The 21655-nt window shown below is 38.8% G+C and overlaps 2 protein-coding genes and 1 long non-coding RNA gene across 6 annotated transcripts; 1 reads left to right on the top strand and 2 right to left on the bottom strand.

Annotated features, from left to right (window-relative positions):
- Positions 1-46: 46 nt before the first annotated feature.
- nxf1a (nuclear RNA export factor 1a) lies at positions 47-13555 on the bottom strand. Of its 3 annotated transcripts, XM_044126990.1 has the most exons (24): positions 13406-13499; positions 13249-13322; positions 13071-13157; positions 10378-10437; positions 9432-9639; positions 7623-7800; positions 7452-7535; positions 7260-7364; positions 7037-7117; positions 6505-6574; positions 6205-6293; positions 6009-6116; positions 5215-5324; positions 2947-2983; positions 2053-2121; positions 1864-1919; positions 1626-1733; positions 1444-1502; positions 1241-1356; positions 1113-1155; positions 944-1022; positions 622-804; positions 473-533; positions 47-390 (listed from the first exon to the last, which is right to left on the bottom strand). In XM_044126990.1, the coding sequence occupies exons 3-24, from the start codon at positions 13123-13125 to the stop codon at positions 352-354; spliced, it is 1998 nt and encodes a 665-aa protein (XP_043982925.1). In that variant the 5' UTR covers positions 13126-13157; positions 13249-13322; positions 13406-13499; the 3' UTR covers positions 47-351. The 3 variants fall into 3 exon arrangements, with proteins under 3 accessions (XP_043982925.1, XP_043982924.1, XP_043982926.1); XM_044126989.1 differs by having other exon boundaries at positions 13249-13555; XM_044126991.1 differs by lacking the exons at positions 10378-10437; positions 13071-13157; positions 13249-13322; positions 13406-13499 and adding an exon at positions 10505-10992.
- Positions 10993-15188, top strand: LOC122836977. The gene is made up of 3 exons (XR_006371672.1): positions 10993-11080; positions 11903-11978; positions 14911-15188. It is a non-coding gene; the product is annotated as an uncharacterized LOC122836977 (long non-coding RNA).
- si:ch73-22a13.3 (inositol-trisphosphate 3-kinase B) lies at positions 13863-21183 on the bottom strand. Of its 2 annotated transcripts, XM_044126994.1 has the most exons (8): positions 20920-21183; positions 19884-20746; positions 18991-19075; positions 17876-18089; positions 16506-16710; positions 16314-16415; positions 15222-15293; positions 13863-15131 (listed from the first exon to the last, which is right to left on the bottom strand). In XM_044126994.1, the coding sequence occupies exons 1-8, from the start codon at positions 21014-21016 to the stop codon at positions 14907-14909; spliced, it is 1863 nt and encodes a 620-aa protein (XP_043982929.1). In that variant the 5' UTR covers positions 21017-21183; the 3' UTR covers positions 13863-14906. The 2 variants fall into 2 exon arrangements, with proteins under 2 accessions (XP_043982929.1, XP_043982928.1); XM_044126993.1 differs by lacking the exon at positions 20920-21183 and having other exon boundaries at positions 13864-15131; positions 19884-20913.
- Positions 21184-21655: the final 472 nt, after the last annotated feature.

The raw sequence follows: 21655 nt of genomic DNA, 5'->3' as shown, positions 1-21655 counted from the left end.
TGTAGTTTTGGCTTAATTACAACGATCCAAGAAAAGAAATGTAAAATGGTTGTCAAAATATACTTTATTGCTTAACGTACAACAATAAGGAATAAAGATTAACAAAATTTTAATCCTGACTGTATGTCTTTATCCTATGAACATTTCCACTAGTGTCTATACAAATGACTACCAAGTAACATTGCAGACAACAAAAACTGCATCATTAGCCCTCAGGTCAAAGTTGCCATTTAGCAGGTAAAATAGTTAACACAGGTAGACCTAATCTTGATAAGAAATAAACAATAAAAGAAAAATTTATTAAATAAAATTACAGCTGATTTTATTTCACAGAGGTTTGACTGGAAGCATTCACTTTATGAAGGCTACATCTGGGATCTTGCCTTCCGCCTGTAAGGAAAATAAGAATATTAGAGGTTCAGCTTACCAAATAATAATAATTTAAAAAAAGAACATTGCTGTGAAATGTTACCTTCAACTGGGTGAAAATCTGTCCTGCCCTGTGGAAATCCCACTCATTGTCCTGCAGACACCTGCAAAAGTGTTCAAAATATTAGTACATTTTCCCTCATGAACTGAGAATTACAATTTTTAAGAAGTATTTCTGAAGACAAGACTCACTTTTGTGACCATTCTAGATTCATGCCAGATTTTAGCGAGAAAGCAGTGAGCATCTCTTGTTGTGGTGCGGTGAGGGTTGGGACGGGACTGGAAGACGGGGTCGGGGCTGGAGCCACGAACGCTCGGCGGATCTCCTCTGTTGTGGCCATTCGGATGAAAAGCTGATCGTTCACAATGCACAGACTGAAAACAGAGAATCGAGATTATATTTTCTCTACTACTTCTGACTAGCTTGAGTATCTCTTATTTGTTAAAAATATCTGCAGGGTTTATTATTTTCACAAAAATGTGACACCTACTGATGGCCATTTAATAAACTAACCCGGAATTTCCTGCTGGGACGGTGATGAAGACCCGGGAGAACGCCATTGTAGATTCTCTGGACTTCCCATCAACAACAACTGAAAACAAAATGAAACAAAATCCAATTCAGCTCAAAATTTTATTGTGGATAAAAACTAAAATTTTAATCAAGAACTGCCCAAAATTACCTTCTTTGAAGACTCCGCTGACTGTGAATGATAGTAGTGTATTCTGTAAAAAGGAAATATTATTGAACAGAGGAACCAAACAGGAAGAGAAGATTACGTGAAGGGTTCTGGAATAAGCTTCTACTCACGGTGTAAGTGTTCACATCTACGGTAAATGAGGCAATGTCGTGTTGTGTTTTTGGGAGCTCGTTGAGGAATGCCACAACGTTCAGTCGAGTATGCTTCAGAAGTCGAAATCTCATCGCTAAAGGCAGAGAATTAGAGGAAAAAAACAAAACATCAGGCATCTAAAAGGAACAGACAAAACATGGGATGAAAAGCTCCAACTCACTGGTGTCTTTGATCCTCTTCAGGTTTCTGCTGTCTTTGTAGTATTCCCCCAGACTGCTCCTAAACACAAAAATACAGCTGCTAAGCTCAGATTTTGGAAGCATTCTCTAGACAAAAAAAACTTTCCTAAATGAAATCAGAGCAACTGAGGAATTTCAGTAGCTTCTTGTATGGCTCTCCTACCTGGAGGGGTTCTGGGAGGTGTAGGGTGTAGTGATGGATAATGAGGCTCCATCATGGTAAGCATCCAGCAGAGGTTGCCTATTCCCAGAGTCGTATATACTGTAATACCTGCAACACAGTCAAACATTCAGGCTTTCTCATGTTGTTCCAGGGTGCATCAGAGTTAAGGTTGTCCCATCATACAACAGAAGGATTTTATTTTATTTTAATATGCAACATAATAAAATTTAAAACCCACTGTTGCAAGAACCGAAGGATGAGGGACTTGAATTCATCTGATCCGAAGCAGCTTCCCTAAATGAACAAATAGAGACGATCTTAAGGCGCATTAAAGAGAATATTCAACAATAAAGCATTAATATAAATAGACATGGTAGTATAATGAATAGCATCTACTATAGAAGGAGTGCAACACTAGTGAACGAACCTTGCAGGGTGGGATTGCAGTCGGCGTCTCAACATCAAATCCAATGGGAGGCGGGAGGTCGTGACCATCCTGACAGGAAACCAGAGGAAAAACATTCGTCATGAGAGATTCTTCTGAACAACAATTTGCATGTTAACCCATGTAAACAGAGCATTGACAAAATATTCATAATCTGACAAAGCATGTTCACATTTTGCCACATTATGGTTGTATTTTATTGGGAGCACAACGTTACAGACCAAAGTGAAGCAGCACATTTCTGTTATGATGTGAATGGAAACTGATACTTGATTTTCAGATTTAAAAAGTAGATCAAAAATAAGATTGTTTTTGCATTTTAGACATTATTTCTTCTGTAGGGAGAGAGCAGCCACTCAGAGTTGATGTGAAGATGGGACAACATAACAGAATGGAAAAACAACTAATAGAAGCCAAGAAAAATGCTGCATATATGACACCTATAAACTTCAACAGCTCAAAGTGCCGACTTAAATCTAACTGAGGATATGAGGCAAAAAGTAATAGACAAAAATCATCCATAAATCTAAAAAATGTCAGTCTTTCTACATGCGAGATTGGTCGAGACGCACCACAAAAACCTGCAGCTTTAATTGCAGTAAAAGGAGTGACACAGGGAGCCTGAATAAAAATGCACTTTACACCTTTAAGATTTGGATTAGGTTAAGATAAAAACAATGCTTCCTTGTCTGCCTACAGATGGCCTATCTTAACCTGTGTTTGTACTGTGACAAAATAAGACCAAGAACAAGATGCATAAAATAGTTTTAATGCCAGGAAGTCCTCAGATCAAGTTTTTTAAGATGCATTAGTTTTATATGACCAGAGTTGACAATTGACAAGCAGTGACGTTGACAGATGAATATGTGGACCTACCAGCTTGAGGAGCCGGGGGAACCTCTGCCGCACGGCACTGGTGCAGAAAAAACGACAAAAAAAATAAATAAAAGATTATCATCTAACACCACCCAAAACACAAACAGGAAAAATTAAGCAGATCCCCAGCTGACCCAATTTAATTTCAGAATGCTACTTTCTCCTTCAAATATTGTCATGTAGATTCAATAATGAGTACACTACTGCAAAGAGTACTTTGTCTTCCAAATATACACAAATACCCTGACTCTTCCTTTGGTTTTATACTGTGCACCCTTCTCCCAACCCAGAGAGTACTTACCAGCAGTATACTCACGCTCTCCCCCCCATTTTGGTGATATACAAAGCTCTGACATGGAGGAGCAACACAAGCACACTTTTCTAGGAGTACACACATACAAACACACCAGCAGCTACTAGACTGAGCTGAAAACCAGGATGCACGTCCATGTTGAGTTAGTAAAACAAAAAGGTTATGCATGGCCGGATGGGCTGGGAGAGAGGTGGTTACCACCAGTCTTGTGTTAACTCTCGCCAAGATGTTGAGGAAGAGACAAGTCTACGTATGGGTAAAAAAATATAAGGTCAGTTTCACATAGAAACGGTCACAACGGGCCCCAATATGCGGAGTTAATCACAAAACTAATCGTGTGTGGAAACAGCAGAGATAGACAACCTGAGGACAGAGCTGAAAAAACAAAGAGGACAGCAGGTCTCAGAAGGAGCTGGACCCAGCAATCCCACCACTCATTTTATAGTTTTCCTCTCCTGAACAAGCTTAGCTGCTTTGGTAGCATAGATTTAGGAGTTAGCACAACTTTTTTTTGATGAGCGATTTTTCATTTCTTTTTTGTTTCTTAGCTCCATTTGTTACAGAGCAGCTACGTGAACAGTTGAAACAACTGGAGTGAAAAGATGCAGCACCCTTTGCTTATCAAAGTGATTTTTGTGTGCTGGTTGCAGCCGTTGGAAACTTGAGTTTTCTGGGTGTTTTTGTGCCATGTTTCAACTTCAGAATCCATTTCTTCTAAGATGAAGGTTACCTCCCAACTTTTCCGTTTATTGCACTGTAAAGCAAGGGGGTGGGCTGTTGTAGCCCGTAAGATCAGACATATTGGAAGAGACTAAATTTCTCTCTTTGGCTCTCTTCACATGGATCAATGATCCGTGGTAAATCCCACTCCGCCTCTGCCCAAACGGCTTCGCCTGTGAAGTCCCCACTCTTCAGTTTCGTCTCGCCGTGCTTTTGCTGAGCCTGAGCTCACGGGGACTGAGGCCGAGTAATCGTGACTGTGCCTGCCTTAGGTCGTCCCGAAGTTTCGAGGTGGGATCTTACCCGTCATTGGCTATCCAGCCTTCCATACTCGCCTGAGACAGGCGCCGACAGGGCACTGATGCTGTGAGGGGAGGGGAGAAAATGGCTGCACATTTTCTTTGCTTCATCCAAACATCTTTCAAGACGGCAATGAGTTTCCTTTTCCAATACAGCACATGCAAACAGCAGTGCTGTAACTTCCAAGTTCGGGAATGCACAAAAATAATTTTCTGTGTCACTCTGAATTTATGTGGTAGGATTGGATATGAGGATTGTGTGTTTTGCAACAGATGAGAAGAAAACTATATAGAATGACAGCAGGGGAGTGCTGGGTAGAGCATCAACGGAGAACCATAACCAGAGGACCAAAGCTGAAAAAGATTCCCCAAAGTGACACTGAAAACTGCCAGCAAGAGGCTGAACACTCAAGAGTGAAATGGGTTTAAAGAAAGACCAGATTATTCTGCAGACTGGAGTCCTTACAGCAACATTTGGAAGGGAGGAATGTTTAGCTAGCAGTGTGAAAGGAAAAAGAAGTTGGACAATAAACATTTTATTGCCATTTAATGCAAATACAAAGAAAACTTCTGCATGCGCTCTGGTGTAAGTACAAACATTACACAATCAGAGCTTTGGAAATAATCTTATTAATGGCTTTGTTTATCAGCTCCCTGGGACACCATCTGTCCTGGTATAGTTAAGATGGTTTCTGAGACGCATCTTTGCTTTACAGAAACAAACAAAGTATTTAGGTGACATCAGCTGCTTGGTCCAAACGTTCACCCTGTTCTGTAAAATAAGTAGTTATGGTTAGGGAAAAAACCCCAAACACCTGAAACAATTCCAGCAGAAGATTATCTCGTTTGGTCGGTGACACTCTCAGATCACATACAGCCATGTTGGTATTCCCCTGCAAAAACATCTGCCATCACTGCACAGCATCGTTGACTGACCTGATGTACGCAGCTTGATCCTTAAAGAGGTCACACAGAGGGTTCCTGCTCAGCCACAGCTCCACCAGCTTCAGGCTTTTTAACTTATCCAGCTCACGATCCGTCTTTAACTAAAGTATCCACACCAAAAACAGACAAAAGGAAAGGTAGTGAGAAAAAAGGGTTTTTAGCATATTACACTGCAATGCAGTATTTGTACGCTTTTAAACATTTCACTTTAAACCACAAGTTCTTATGTGACAGATAAATAACAAGCATGAACTTGTATTTTTTGACACTCAAAAATAGAATGCACCAAAACCAATTACTTTCAGAAAAAGTTTGAAGATCTGACTCTAGATCAGAGGTCTGCATCCTTTTCAATAAGCTATTTTTGCCCTCTGTTCAGACAAATAAAACTTTAGTCATAAATGTTACATAAGTTTTTCTAAAGAAAAAAAAGAACTTATAATTTCTGATAAATGTCTACAAGCGGAAATTCGTCATTTAGAAAAAAAAACAACAACACTATTTTAAGAACTTTTGCAAAAACAAGTTGGATGCTTGTGCTTAGTTGTGATGTTGACACTGGTGGGAAATTAAAAAAGCATAGGTCTAACCAAACAGCAAGAAAATTTGACATAAAAAAGATGTTATTGGTACTGATGTGAAAATCTAAAGCTATTATCCCATAAAAACAGAAAAACTGATGTGTTATTACAATCTCTAAACGCATTAATTGGTTCTTTAATATCTATATCCTGATGATGTAAAGAGTGACCCCTGGTTTAGGTCAGTTTAGTAGCTTGTCTCACCTCATTTTGAGAAAGGTTGAGCACCTTCAGATTCGGCACTTTGGTCGTCAAGTCAGTAAGATCGTCCAGTTTGTGAATACGGTTGTTACTCAGATTCAAACATGCCAGCTGGAAAGATGCAAAAAAACCATTAGAGGCTCAACTGGATGCTTAGTTCACATCTCTCTGCTCCTTCAATGTTCACCATGAATCTTACCTCAGGAATGTTTTCTTCAATTATCTTAATGACTGCTTCCATGTTGGTTTTTCTGTTCAAGATTACTTCAATGTTCTGAGACACCAAGTCTGCCAAATAAACACGAATCCATTTGTAGTGTTAGAAAACTGAGCTGATGTAGATGCTAAAACATCTTTATGCTTTGGACTACAAAGAACTCAAAAACAGAAAGGACCAGTTCACTGTTGCTACTGAGAAAATGTTAATTCTTTACAAAACAAACTTTACAAGACTCAAAAAAGATCTCACTACCTCTTTATGAAGGAAATATTTATATACCTGGGTCAGTTCGAATGTTGTTCAAGTCAAGTGCTTGCTGGGAACCATCAAAGCGTTTCGCCATGCATTGCTGTCAAAGATAAAACATTGACATTCATGAATGAACTCCTCCTCCTCACAGAGGAAGGTTTACACATGCTGCTTTAGCCTATGTATCTCTTCCATTTCTAGTCAATCCAATTAGATTTTTTTTAACTATCCCTTTCTTTTCCAGAGCAGATGTGTTTAAGCCTGCACACCTGTGAACTTCTTACTAGAGCTTTTACATCATTATTTACATTCAGTACATTAAAATGACTTGTGAATAGGGAATTTAAAAACACTTCTGATCCATTTTGAATTCCATCTAATTCAGAACATGAAAACAAATTAGTCATGAACTGGTTTCTTCTTCTTTTATCAGGTTCTTTAGAACTTTTAGCGATTTGTTGAACTTTTTTCTACTTGTGAAAATAAATGAAGGAGGCAACTTCTGTTGGAAAGACTCTTTTAATAGAAAAAAAATGGAGGGTTTGAAATGTCCAGCGCTCACCTTCAGGTGCTCCAAGTCTTCAGGCTTCAGGTCCGACTGCAGGAAGGATGGTGGATTACTTGGGTTGACATGTACTTCCACCTACAGGGACCAATGGAAACAAAGGAAAGTAAATAGATAAAATGCTTTTGAGTTCTTGTTGTTCTACAAAAACTGTTAAACTCAAATGTGAGACAAAATTTGCTTTTTGACCGACTGATAATCAGAAGCCTCTCCATCATACCTTATAGCCGTCTGAATCTGTGATCTTGTGAGAACATCTGCGCAGAGCGTTGGCTGCAGCTGAATCCTCCACAAAGAAATGGGCCCTATGATGGTCAACGTGGTACTAGATGGAGTAATGAAGAGATAACAGTTCAGTCATTGTTCTATAATTTTCATCAAGAAAAGCTAATGAGGCAGCACTAATACTCACCTGTACAGGTGTGTATTGAACCGTACAGATGTTCTGGAGAGCTGTAATCAACCATTTCTTTTCATATTTTCTTCCATGTGGTATCTAGCGATCAGAAAATGCTCAATATAACCTCGGTTGATAAGTTTAAAAGCAGGGATCTCAACATGATCAATATAGAAATCGCCTCACCGTTACTTTGTACCAGCTTAACCGGTTTCTCAAACCTCCACCTCGGTCTCCTCTGAAACCACTGCTGCCACCTCCTGGAAGTCCTCTTCCTCTTCCTCCTCCTCCTAATCCTTTGTCCTGCCGTCTGTCTCTGTCAAACCGTCCATCTCCTTTCCGAGATGGTCTTCCATAAGGATTGCTAAAGAACAAAAATTTTATTTTTTAATTAAATGTCCCACGTATAGTTTTAATTTTATTTTTTATTTAAAATAAACATCGGTGCTCAACAGACGTCCTAATTTAAAATCAGTATTTATTGCTTCCAAACAAGTGGAGTAGAAAATCAGACAAAACAGAAGTGAGGTTAACATTCAAAACAAAGTTTGCATCTTTATGCACAAGAAACAATTTTGCACTTGAGCAGAATACCACTGTCAAAATTATAGTTTTGTAAGTATTTATTAAGTTCAACTGATAGCTTAAAAAAAAACACTTTACCTTCTATTCTACATACTTTGGATAAATTTTTTTTTTTTTTTTTTTTTTTTTACAAAGAACTGTTTTTCTTAATGACTTAAAGTCAATAATGCAAAATGTTTCACCAACTTTACAATATCTGCTGTTGTTCATATTTAATAGTGGCAGATACAATAATGTGACAAAATAATTCCCCTTATTAGTGGCTCTATATAATCCCACATTGATGGAAGATTTTTTTCCACAAATTGTGTTAGCTTTACATTATATGGTAAATTGTAGATTAATAAGCTTTGAAAAAAAAATCTAATTTTTCAAAACCAGTTCCACAGCCTCACTATTAATCCATCAAACGTACACAGAGTCGGGTACAGATCGATCCGGGACAGTAAACCTGACTGCATTAGTTTGTTGTCACAGTGGAATTTCCACACTCACTGAACACAAAGCAGCTTAGCAGGTTTATCAGTAGCTGTCTTCATGTCTGAAATGATGTAGCTGAGAACAAGATTCTAAATATTTTAACATTCTTGTTTATAATCATGTCAGACAAAGCAGCTCTTCATTCACAACAGCAAAAACTACAGAGATGATCTCCAAGATGTTTAATTTCTATAGTCTTAAGACTGTTTGCCAAATACTTTTGATGGGCAGCTCACTTAAATTTCCTTTCCTGTCACTGTGACTGCCAACAGAAGAGAATTTATTATTTCAGTTTTATCTGCCTTTGAGTTGTTGGGGCTTCCCATGAATACAAAGCTTCTCTGTAACTCAAAATGTTTTGCTTAGGTAAGATAATTTTAAAGACAAGTATTTCTGTCCTCTAAAACACAAGAACAGAAGAAAAAAAAACCCATTTTGTACAAAGTTGTGTGAATAAAATTATAAAAAGAGTTTCAGCTTTTAGTTTAAATGATCAGAGTTGATGCTAATTCTAGAGTTAGAAGAGTATTGCTGATCTGTAACTAAATTTACTGAGAAGACTGAAACCACAGCAGCACTTGTAACTAAGGCAACAGCAAGGTAGCAACAGCAGGTCATATAGTTCCGCAGAAGCCTTCTGACAAACTGTTCCAGTGTATGAATGGGGGTGGGGTGGGCCATCTAAAATAAGAAGGCATTTGAGGACTGACCATGGACACCACAAACTTAAAACCACCTTCTTATGTGTCCTGCGGTTAAAGGCAGGTTAGCATCCAAAGACTGAACTTAGTTTTAAACTATATTTTTTAAAACTAAATCCACATTGTGCTCAGAAAATTGTCCTGCTGAGGAGCAAATCTACCCACAAAGAATAGAGCACCCCTGCCTATTATGTAATAAGCTCACATAGACCAGTCCAGAAACACTTACAATCTGTTCTGCGAGCTGCTGTCCTGAGAGCTGTCGCTCATAGTAACATCTCCATCTGTATCCTCCAGCAGCCTGGACCGGGGACCGGGGCCTCCAAACCCTCCTGAGTGACTGCCTCGCTGTCGGTCCCTCCGAGATCTGTCAAATGACCGACCCTTGGGTCCTCTGCCTTTACGGTTGCGAAATGGTGCGGTTCTGTCATCATGCTCTGCCAGGGTAAACAATAAATTAGAGTTGAGTATAATAAAACTGACGAAGCAAAGCAAGTCCTTTCAAAAAAGTTGTCTGGATTTCTTAGGAGAGCAAATATTTATCAAAGATTAGAAATCTCTTCTTTGTTGGAAAAAAACAAACTGAACTGAAAATCTGAATTATAAGACGGTGTTACATGCCAGCTGAAGAAACAGGAACATCTTAAAGAAAATGGATCATATAACTAATTACTTGGTGTATATGCATTTTTAATGTGCAATTAGTGTACATGTAATCATAGTATATATTACTTTTAGCGGCTAGATATATATTCTGTAACAAATATCATAAAAATAAAAACTCACTGTAAATGTTTAGTCTATAGAAAAACTTTTCATCTAGCTCACCTTAAATCCCATTTTCATCAAGACAAAAACTAAATTAACCCAATAAAACGACTTGCTTGTATTTGTATTAGCTAAAATCATATTTCTGTATACAATGTAAAAAAAAATAAGTGGTAAAGAAAATATCTCCAAATCTTAATGCATTTGATCAAAACTTACACTGGGAGGCAGTTCATTTTAAAAAGGCTCTCTATGTCTAAACACAAGGGTATAGGTTTTTGACTTATATGTTTTATTAAAAGTCTAGAACTATATGCATTAATCTCTAGAAAACTAAATAACATAAGAAAAAGACACATGACAACGCTACACTTTAAACATGTGTAATCTACATGTCCACATGTTACCTCTGTGGACTGTGAAATCTGCTTGTGTGACCTCTCTCTTCACCATAAAGTCTTCATGGCCTAAAGGGAAGTGGTGATAGCAGGAGAGCAGATGTGAAGTTAATGCGACAGCAAACGTGGTACTCACCGTTGTAATAATGTCCGCTGTCCGCCATATTCTTTCTATAGTGTTCGTTCTGAGGCGAAAAAAGAATAGAGCAGCCCTTGTTGGGGAAGACAATCCGTGGGCCCCGAATTTTCTCTTTTATAAAGTACAAGCCAGACACGGTGAGAACAAATCAAACATCCCGCATGGCTCCGTATGAAACAAAAGACACTAGGACCTCATTAGGGGTTCGTCCTAGCTTTTAGCATAGCTTAGCGAGCCTCCCCTGCTAACAAGAAGACGACGGAAGCAACACCATTTCTTTTCCGGGTCAAAAATAGAGGCGGGGCATTTTTATTTTGAAAGTTAGTTTTAATAAGATAACACACAGCTACAAGAAACATGCAAAAAAAAAAAATAGCTGTTAACTTTTAATGATATCGGTAGTAATATTTATCGAATTTGCAAGGTAGGTTTTGCGCTCAGAGCAACTTCACAACAACGACGAAATGCGGGGTGGCCGTTGGACTTCTTCTTGTTTACGGTGGTTAGCAAGCTAAGTTTTGTGAACTACCGCCACCATCAGGGAAGAAGTGTTAATCAGGACGAACAAACTCCGTAAGTAAATAAGCAAATAAACAAATAACATAAGCTTACCTAGTGCCGGAAATATTACTCATATAAGAGTAAAATTTGGGTGATACTCCATGATTTTGCTCAAATACAAGTACCATGTATGGTGCAGTAAAATTACCCTTAAAAGCATGTTATATATTGTCGCTATTAATTTAGTGTTCTTGAGCTAAAATTCTTCAAAAGTTCTTTTTCTTGGATTTCTATTAGCTCTCTGATCTGATCCCTTATATTTTTACTCATAAGCCAGAATTTTACTTTTCCAACGGCTTTAAGTCTGTTTCTGCTGTGCAAGACTGAAATAATGGAAATTTCAGGAAGGTGAGAATTTTGGAGGTGAAGGGTTTAATTATTGTTATTTAAGAATCTTGTGAGTGATCATCTCAAGTATTCCCGGATGTCAGATTTTTTTTCTTCTTGCTGGCTCCTTTTCAATCAAGTTTATTTGTGTAGCACATTTCAGCAACAATGCAGTGTCAAAATCTTTTACATAATAAAAACACATAATCATCACGCTTTTATTTTGAAAACCGACACGCAAAATGAAGCGTGACCCATGCAATGCGATGCCTAGTTTGTTGCCAGTCACGTGGTTTTCAGCAAGACGGCACAAGCCTAGAAGCGGGGCTTCATCGGACACACCCCCTTATTACTCGGTACAAGCCTCGAAGCCTGGCTTCAGAGAGCCCATCACTACAGGTTAAGAACTAAAATAGACCCAACAGGCCAGATCTTTCTTTTTCCCACTGTTTCTGCTATCTTCTCTTGACCTTTGGTTTAAATATTGATTTAATTTCTCTTTTACAGAATGATCACTTTTGTGTTTCCCGTCTGTACACCATTTGCAGAGGTCAATTGAAGTTGGAGTGACGTCCCATCCATGGTAAGGGGATTGGGTTAACATTAAGCTAAATAACTACAATTAGCTACACACACCGTGTAGCATTGTATGCATCCAAACAATGTTGCAAGTTATTTAAAATAAAAGAGTAAGGGTAAAATCTCGCACTTGCCATATTATGACATTGATTTCAATCACTTTTCTTTATGGCATTAGTTTTAGTTTAATTCGATTGTGCAACAAAACAAACTTAGTAACCCACAACTACTTACCATAGTTATATAAAGCATTTACATATTTTTTTTACATTTTTTTAACTTTTCTGCTTTTTGTGCATTATGGGGAATGTGCTTTTTTTTTTTTTTACCATTGCAGAAATCTGCCTCAACAGACATAATATACATTATTGACTATTCTTCAATTTCATCAATCCATTTTATGTAACACCCTTATTCTACAGAGCATCATAGAGATCCTGCCCCCCACTCCCTTCAGTTGTTAATGAACAGAGTACATGCTGAACAGGTGGTCAGTCCATCACAGAAAGACGTCTACTGGAGAAAATGGGTTTAGCACAAACAAATGAAGCACAAAGACCATTTTTAAAAAATCAACACATTTGAAAAACTATTGAGTTTAAAGCTGTTTGTGTAGCATTCAAAGATGCTTTGGAAGGCGATGTATTATTATTAGACCAGAATGTCTACAGTTATAAAATATAGTTACACTCCTAACAGAGTAGCAGTGGAAGTGAGGTATTACTAACAGGATACCCATGGGAAAAAATGGAAAGGAAATGTTTTATTTTGGAAGTGATCCCTGATAAAGGTAAAGACCCCGACAGTGTAGCTATTCTTGCTAAACTTAACAATTTGAAGACTCTCTTTAGTGCCAAATCATGTAGGTTCTTCGGAAGACATTAAGACTACAATCTTCTCCACGTCAAGTGGAAATAAATTAGACGGAGCAGGTGCTGAATTCAGGCGCCGAAAAAGCCAACTACGATTTATTTACCTTTAAATATATTCTATCCTGTATTTAAATTTCAACTGAAAAATAAGCATGTAATTGAACAGTTAGGTGGAAACTAGGCCAGTAAGAGGCTAACTTGAGAAATTAATTTGGATCACTTACCGTCACTTATTACGCGGGTCACCACGGCTAGGTTAGGGTAGTTTCTCCGAAACATAACCAACGTCCAGCGTCCTCAAGTGTTTTAGCCTGTTAATAGTATAATGCAACACAACAAACAGGTCAATTAAAATGTCCATAAAGTCCCGATGCACCAACTTTATTTGTCTTCCATCTTTACCTGAGCGTAGAAGAGCGGTTGAATTTAGCTTGTAGCTAGCTGTTGGAATTAGCGCGGCGGTTTTCATTTTCCTCCTATCCAAGACGTTATTGAACAATTTTTACCCACTAATTTACTTAAATGTCATCATTCTCTCTCTGAAAACATTTGAAAGGACCTTTTAGGTGGTGAATGTCTATGTCCCGCTCAGTTTGTACCACGAACGGCTAAGATTTCTCTAGTGGACAAACTGCGTCATGGCGCCACCTATTGGAATTGACCAAAACCTGCGGGTGTAATGTCGAATTTAGTGACCCTCAGATTCTGCGACCAAACTCGGATTCAGTCATCTTGATATTAGGTGTAATGCCACCTATTTCAGCTTTCTCTGCATTTAAAAAGTGAACATAACCAACTTTTAGGCAAGTAAAATGTGTTTGTATAGCACATTTTCAGCAACAAGACAATTCCAAATGATTAGAAGGAAAAATACAACAGAAGCAAAAGACAAATCCTTCCATTTATAAAATGTAACTAAAAATTTTTTTATTTAAATGACCTCAGTGTTTCAGCAGTTTTGTAGTTTTCAGTTAGTTTGTTTCAGATTACTGGAGCATAACAATTGAATTGTTGCTTGTTTGGCTTTGCTTATGGGAATGCAGAGTAAACTTGAACTGTTTGTGACATAGTGATTTTTTTATTGTATGCTGGTGCTGTCATTTGGGTAATTATAAATCCAAAAATATTTAGAAATCTAAGCAAACAACAAACATTGAACATTTAATGGATGAGCTTGTGAGTAGCTGACCAACACAACCACACTTTCAGTAAATTCTGGTTGAAGAATTGGATTCTGTCCCACATTGTGTGACTAAACCGATGATGAGCATGGGTATCATGCACGGTTTCTTCAAACCAACTCCAAAAAAATAAAATTAAAAAAATAGAAAATTAACAGATAATTTACGTGGCCTTGACCCAAGTTCAACTCTGATTGTCAGCCCACGAATGCATTTTTATTACAAATGTTCCGCCATTTAAAATGAAATAGACTTTACAACTACTTAAGATTTATTGCTAAAAAGTTTTGTTGCTGCACAGAATTGATTACACACACATTCCCTTATTTTTTGTGCCAAATATCTATGTAATCACGAGTTGGACAGAGTTTTGCAGTTGTTTAGTTAACTTAACCTGGGCTGGCATACCATAAGAGTATGAAATGTCTGACCACCAGACCAAAAGTAAAAAATAAGAAAACATTTATTTGGAATCAAATATATGTATATATTTTTTTCATAGATCATAAAAAGCAACACGTTTTATCAAAAAGCACACCTACCATTAAACATGCAAACATGTACTGACTTAAAACAGGCAGAACATGAGGTTGTGCGTGATGTCATTCTTAAAGATACTTAACATTTTTTAAATGTAACATGCAATACAAAAACACACACAAAATAACTTTATTCTTCATATTTAAAAAAAGCCCTTTCCACTGTTGGCGTACCTATGTACATACCAGATGTACAATAAGCAAGACTAGCTTCCACTTCACATGTCTTTGAATTTCAGCTTCATTGAAGCAGTCATTGTTCCTGCTTTATCCCTGAATCCATGTGCTGGTGTCACAGACACTCTGAGAACTTCATGTTTCACACTTTCCATGTTTCCACTCAGCTGTCCTCCTGCTGCCCCTTGGCCAGGCTGATGGCTTGGCTCAGAGCCGTGAGGATGGAGGTCAGACCGATCAGGTAGCCGTCCTCCCTGGTTCCCTCAACCCAAGGGATGCTGTGCTGGACCTCCTTTGAGTCAGGAAGAGGCATCGTCTTCCCAAAGTCTATCATCCAAACACTGGCCTTGTTGTGGTCGTGTACAAAGAGGAGTGAGCTGCCAATAACCTGAGCAGGAAATAAGAGATTCAGAGAACGGCTGTGAGGACAAAGTCCACAGGACCGGTATGTGGATTTAATTTCTCTCTGTTTACAAACCTCATGTTTTCGAAAGAACTCTGAACTCCTGAGTGCATCTTTCAGGTCCACGAGCCTAGAGTGGTACGCGTTCTGAGAACACACATGAACACGAATATCTTGCTTCACAAATACCACAGGACAATATATGATTAAACTCAAAGTGCAAAGAATGTACATGTGAGATTTAAAACCTTTCCTCCAAATAGCCAAAATTCATTGCCATGTTTCATCAACAATTCTCCAGGCTTCCTAAAATTTTGCTGGTAAAAAATGAGCTAAAAGCAGGCAAAAATGATAAGAAAAAGCCAAGTATGTAACCAATTTCAAAATATGTTTTTGTTTGATAATCCATTATAGACTCCCCATTGAACTTTAACATCCATTATAAATGTAATGGGTTTTATTGTGATTCTATGAAACACACCGACGCAAAGTCATTTAAAATTTAGAGCCAAAATGAAAAAGATGTCTTTTTTTGTAGAAGTGCCTAATATGAAAATCTGCTAATGTTCTGTGGTTTTGTATCAATTTGTCTTGTTTTAATCATTTGTATGACCACCTTTCATTCCAATTTCAGCTGCACGTATTTGGTATTGCAAAATGGCCCGATCTCAATCAGACTGGATGGAGATGTGAACAATAATGTTCCTGTCTCATTGCAGATTTCCAATTGGATTTAACTACTGCGTTGTTCTAACACAGATATATTATTAAATCCAACCATTGGATTGTCATTTGGTTGCATATTTAGGGTTTGAAGGTGAACATCATTTTGTGTTTGTTGTGTTGCTCTTCCACATAAAAAATATAAATTACATTGAAGCCTGTAATTGTAATCTGACTGAATGTGAAAAACATCTTCAGCCAACAGAAACAAATTCGGTAATAATTTCAAACCTTTTAAAAACTTTTCTACTGCATGTTTTCCTCTAAAACTTTAAGTGACAATCTCTGCATGCAGTATGTTGTTGTAGCTTCAAATGGGTCTTCTGACAGCTTAACAATGGTTGTATTTAGTTTAACTTCAAATTTAAATGAACATTTCTCCAGTTGTCATCTGATTCAGGGTTATATTTACCACTGCTACAGTTCTGTGTGACTGTGACTGACCAGAGTGTCCAGTTGACTCCTGGTGAAGTAGAGTAACGCCTCTGTGACCTGAGTCAAGGTGTGAATTTTTCTAAAATCCCGTTGGACAGTTCCATCCTCCATCTGCAAATCACCAATGGCAGCAATCATTTTGCACAGTTAGACATCATTCTTGGTAATGAAATGCTAGAACTGAACATTTCTCTCTCATACCATGATGCCCTCAATCCTGAAGCCCAGAGTGGATGTGGAGCTGGTTGTGTCCCTCCACTGTAGGTAGCGCCATTTTGTCACTCCTTTCTGTTCGTGTTCCTCGGCTGTTGGTGCTGATGGGTCGACTTTCACCATCTTCTGGTACATGTCGCTCCTCAAATTGGGCTTGGTTCGAGCTTTGATCAGTTCCTCCTCCTGGAATGTCCTGAAAGGGAAAATGCTCACATAGTATATCCTTGCAATAAGCCCTTGATTTGGCACCATTTCGGAAATTCAATCTACTTGAATTGAAGATTTTCCTTAAATCTTCGCAGATTTAAGGAAAAGTTGTTTAGGATTGCTTCATAAGAAGAAATCAAATGTTTTTGCTTATTGCATTTCTATATGAAGCTTTGTCTTCAGATGCAGGATTGTAAAAGTTTGTATGTTTTATCTGAACCAAAGAAGGAAGTATTAGATTTGTGGAAATATATGGGTTTTGTGGAGCTGCAAGCTACAGTAATTATTTTGAAGTTGTGTTAAAAAGATGTATTAAAGAATACCAAAGATAAATTAGAACTAGAGTTTCCATCATTACTGCTTATCCAGCAGGTCTCCTGGATGAATCCTGGCTTGATGTAAAACAGACTCTATGAAATAACAAAGATTTTGAACCCACTATTTATTAGCTCAAATATAAAATGACGTGTATTTTTTAAAAACATAACTATCTGCTCCTCTTTGACTGCATGGTGGGAGTTTCTTCTTCTTCTTCTGTGCAACTACTGTATAACTCACCTGACTGTCCACCTTCACCAGACACCTTCAGGTTATCCAAGTCAAAAAGAAAAAGTACTCATGCCAAAACACCCAAATTCCTTCAGCTTAAACCAATCCAGGACTGAGTTTGTTCCTTTGGTAACTTTCCAAAAGACCAGATCCAATACTCACCAGGTGTCACTCACTCTCCTCTTCCCCTACTCAGATCTCTGAGTCTGCTGCAGGGAAAGCAGCTTCTTCTGAACAAGCATCCATCCACTGTCAATACTCACATAACCTTTCATTCATGCACTCAGGCTTTAAATAAGTTGATTTTTAGCATAAAAAGTCATTTAAAATTATAAGCTGACTATTTGGTTGATATAAAAATAGAAATAATCCCATCTTCTAGTAAATGCAACATGTTTTATTAACAAAAATTTCAGCTAGCGCTCTACTAGAATGGGAAGAAAATAGATGATCCCTGAAAGTAATACTCCTTCAACGAGCTTAACTTTTCAAAACATTAGGTTAAACTCTACTTTTAAAAGAAATAAGCTATCGCTTTCTTTTTTAAATCCTCTTAAGTCAGTTAAATGGTCAGATAATCACTTGCACAGAAAAACAAATACCTGACTCCCATCTTGCAGTCCATGATAACAGGCCTCCTCAGGCCGTTGAGCAAGTCCTCCAGGCGGATGTAGCAGTGCTCCCCTCTGGTGACCAAACCGTAGTACTGCGGGACAAAGGGCCTCAGCGGATCTTTCATCAGGCTGTCCAGACACTTCGCCTCCAGTTCACTGTACAGCTTCAGCACCTCCCCTCCTTTACTAACCTGAAAATTACCTGGTAACAGAAGAACATGGTAAGATACAAGAAGCAGGAAAATATTTAGGAGACAATGAATCTTGATCAGCTCGATTTAATTACACAATTGTTTTAATAGAGCAATTTTATAATGGGCATGAAATGATTCACATCCAACAATTAGATGCATTTTCCATGTGCGAATTTGAAATATCTTTCTCATTTTACAGTCACAGACTGCCACGGTATTTTATTAGTATTTTATGTGAAAAATCAATACAAAGTGTTAAGTGTGGAGGCCTCAAAGGTTTGGTAGAGAACATCAGTAAGCAAACAGCATCATGAAGACCAAGGGACTCAGCAGAGAGGGACAACTAAAGCAGCATCTCACACAGCTGTTATCAAATAAATGGAAAGAGTCTGGCACACCTGGTAACCCACACATGACCGTCTACCTAAGCTGACAGGGTTGGCAAAGAGAGCATGATTTAGGAAAAGCAGCCAAGAAGCCACTGATAACTTTGGAGGAGCTGCAGAGATCTTGTAATTGTTTATTCCACAAAACTGCCATCTATGATGGTGGTATGATTATGCTATGGAGACAGACGAGTGTAGATAAATTCAGGGCAAGAAGAGCTGTTAGAGGCTCCAAAACATTTGAGACTGGACATGTAATCTGACTGAGCTGGAATTTAAAATGGGAGATCATTTTAGTCTTTAGACATGCAAAGTTGATTGAGAAGTGGTTCAACAAAACTATTGACCAGGGGGGTTGAATAGAAATACACCATATTTTATACTTTCTACAAATATGAGAATGCTATGTTTTCTCTTCCTTTCCAATTAGGCATTAAAATAAGTAAAAGTTTGTGTTTGCAACACGTGAAAGAGTAAAACAGCTAAGTATGAAGACATGTGAGGTGCCGTGTGAAGTACATGCCTTGATGTCCAGCTAGCTGAACCCAGGAGCTCTGGCGCTTGAGTGACCAGTGCATCATGGTCAGGAAGGTTTTCCATGTGCGACTCTGAGGGACAACCAAAGGAAAAAAATGTGTTCATGTAGGAGATGCATTGGAATCACGAGTCTGACATTTTATCTAAAGGTTTTGTAAATTCTTCTGTTTTCATTCCAGGATTGGAATTTGCTTAGCCTTATTTATTGAAAATATTCCGTGAAAGTCTGGGAGAATGAGAAGTGTTAAATGTATGCTTGTTTTTTTTGTCTCCAAACAGCATAGCTGTAAGCTTAAGATCTACTTTGTATATACACAAAACAGCTGCTACCAGACTGAGACGTGGCACAGAAGAATGGAAAAACAGCTATATGAGATCTGAGCATGCTCAGTAGAGACACTGGGGCAACATGAAAACAAGGTTTCAGTTTTTGCTGCTTATTTACAAGTATCTATATTCTACTGAACCTATTCTAGCTTTTATTCTGAATGGTGAAGAATGCTTATTTGATGGAATGTAAACCTAATCACCCTGAGTCCTAATGACTTTTCTTTAGTGCTTGACAGTTCAAACACACTGAAGCCAGGGAAATATCTACTTTCTAGTCGTCCTCCCACTGTTTGCTCCTCGCTTTACTCATATCTGTTGCAGAAGCAGCAGGCTTCCATGCAAACGCCATTCAAATCTGACAGTGTCAAAGTCTTCTTTCAAGCCCATGCAAATCAGCTGGACCACAGGTGCAAAGAACAGTTGAGAAACATGGTTTTATTGTTTTCGATGGAAAACCAGAGCAGACAGATGCACAGGGCATAACAGAGTGATGAACTGGACAAATCCCTAAAAATGTGAATTAGTGTTTGCTGAATGAGGTATTCTGACCTTCTTGAAGGTTTTTCTTTTAGACACGGCGTCATCTAGGTCACTGAAGACCTCGTCGCTCTCTGATGAGAGGTTGATAGAGGAACAGGACGAGGAGGTGGAGGAGTGCAACAGCTTGGAGAGGATTGGATGCCGATGACCTGAGGGCTCCATCACCTCATCATCCTCCCGGTTCTGCCCCTTGGGGTCCTCCACACTGCTGCTGTTCTCATGAGCTGCAGAATGAGCGGAGGGGAGAATGGGAGAAGGTTTCCCGTCTTCCTTCTCCGCATTGCTCCCACCTCTCTTCAAACTGAAGCTTTTCCCTCTCCGGTGTTTCCCCTCATCCTTGTCACAGTGTTCTCCTTGTATTCCACTGTTCTCCACCCTCCTCTTCTCACTCAGCCTCCATCTATCGCAGCCATCTGTGCCAACGTCCAAGCTGCCTCCTAGTTTCTCTTTCCTCCTTGACTTCCATTTGGCTCTGAGAACATCCCGGGAATACTTTGCAGTATCATCCGCCTCATAAGCTACAGGTTTCTCCTCCTTTGCATTCGACTGGCAAGCCAGGGGCGAGTCTGAGTCAAGATAATTGTCCCAGTCATCATCTTCTCCCAGTCCACCGATGCACTGGCTGTAAGGGGGGAAGCTTTTGGTAGCCAGGAGCCTTGGCCTAAACTTGCCTCTGGCTTTAGTGCAGCTGCTGGACGGCCGATCACTGATTGACAGACGTTGGCGTGTCTCATCTGAGAGCCCTGTGCATGAGTCAGCATCTTCCACTTTGATCCCCTCCATCTTTAAGCATGACAGATCCTCTCCTGTGTCCATGTTTGTTTCCCCACTGGAGCGAAGATGGCGATCCTGCTCCTTGGGCACAACATGTGCTTGCACAACAGGAAAATGTTTACAAGAGAGCCACGGTTTTGAATACGATTCAGGAAATGCATTTGCAAGTGTAAAATAAATAAAAAATAGAAGCAGAAACAGTTTTAAAACTTTCTCTAAAATGATACAAACTGCTGAATAAATCCTCATGAAGCTGCAGGACTCCCCTTACCTGTATCTATCGTTGAATTCACAGCGAAGCAAAGCCTGGTGCCCAACGTAGAGTTACATTCCGCTCTCATTCTCTCCGCTGGAACCACAGTTTGCATGTGGTGACGTTATGATGTTTCCAAAGCTTGACTCTGGGCTGGATGATGGAGCTCAGCCAACAGCGCCTCAGGGCAGGATGACATCCAGGAATGACGGAGCCAGGCAGTGTGGAGTGCCATGTCCTCCCTCCACTTTTATCACACCAGCCACACTAACAGTCCTCATTAGATAGAGGCAATACAATCCAAAGCTTACTGAGAATTGTGGTGAAAATAAGTTGTTTTTAATGTATAATTGGAAACAACTAAAAGAGAAACGTCATCTGATTTGCAAGGATCAAAGAGCTGCTAAATATAAAACAACCTTCAAGGTTTTGTCACTTTTCTGTTGCTTCTGTGACAGGAAAGCTTGTTTACATAGACAAAAATAAATGTATTTGGAATGCCAGTGAATCCTAAAATGACATCTGTATGTAATGTCATTACACATGCAAATGTGTAATGACATTTGTATGTCATTTTGCTGCCTTTCATGCAGCAAGATGACAATCCATAGCACACAAACTGCAGACAAATGAATGGCCCAAAACTGATGTTGCTTTGCAGGAATTAAACGTTACAACAAATGCTTAGCTAAAGTTGTACTGAGCTCTGCCTCGAGCCAATTTGCTCATGTTTTAGGTTCTTTGAAGAAAAGGG

This window comes from Gambusia affinis, linkage group LG09 (genome assembly GCF_019740435.1).
Source record: "Gambusia affinis linkage group LG09, SWU_Gaff_1.0, whole genome shotgun sequence".
NCBI lineage: Eukaryota > Metazoa > Chordata > Actinopteri > Cyprinodontiformes > Poeciliidae > Gambusia > Gambusia affinis.
This window is presented reverse-complemented; position numbering and strand designations above follow the sequence as displayed.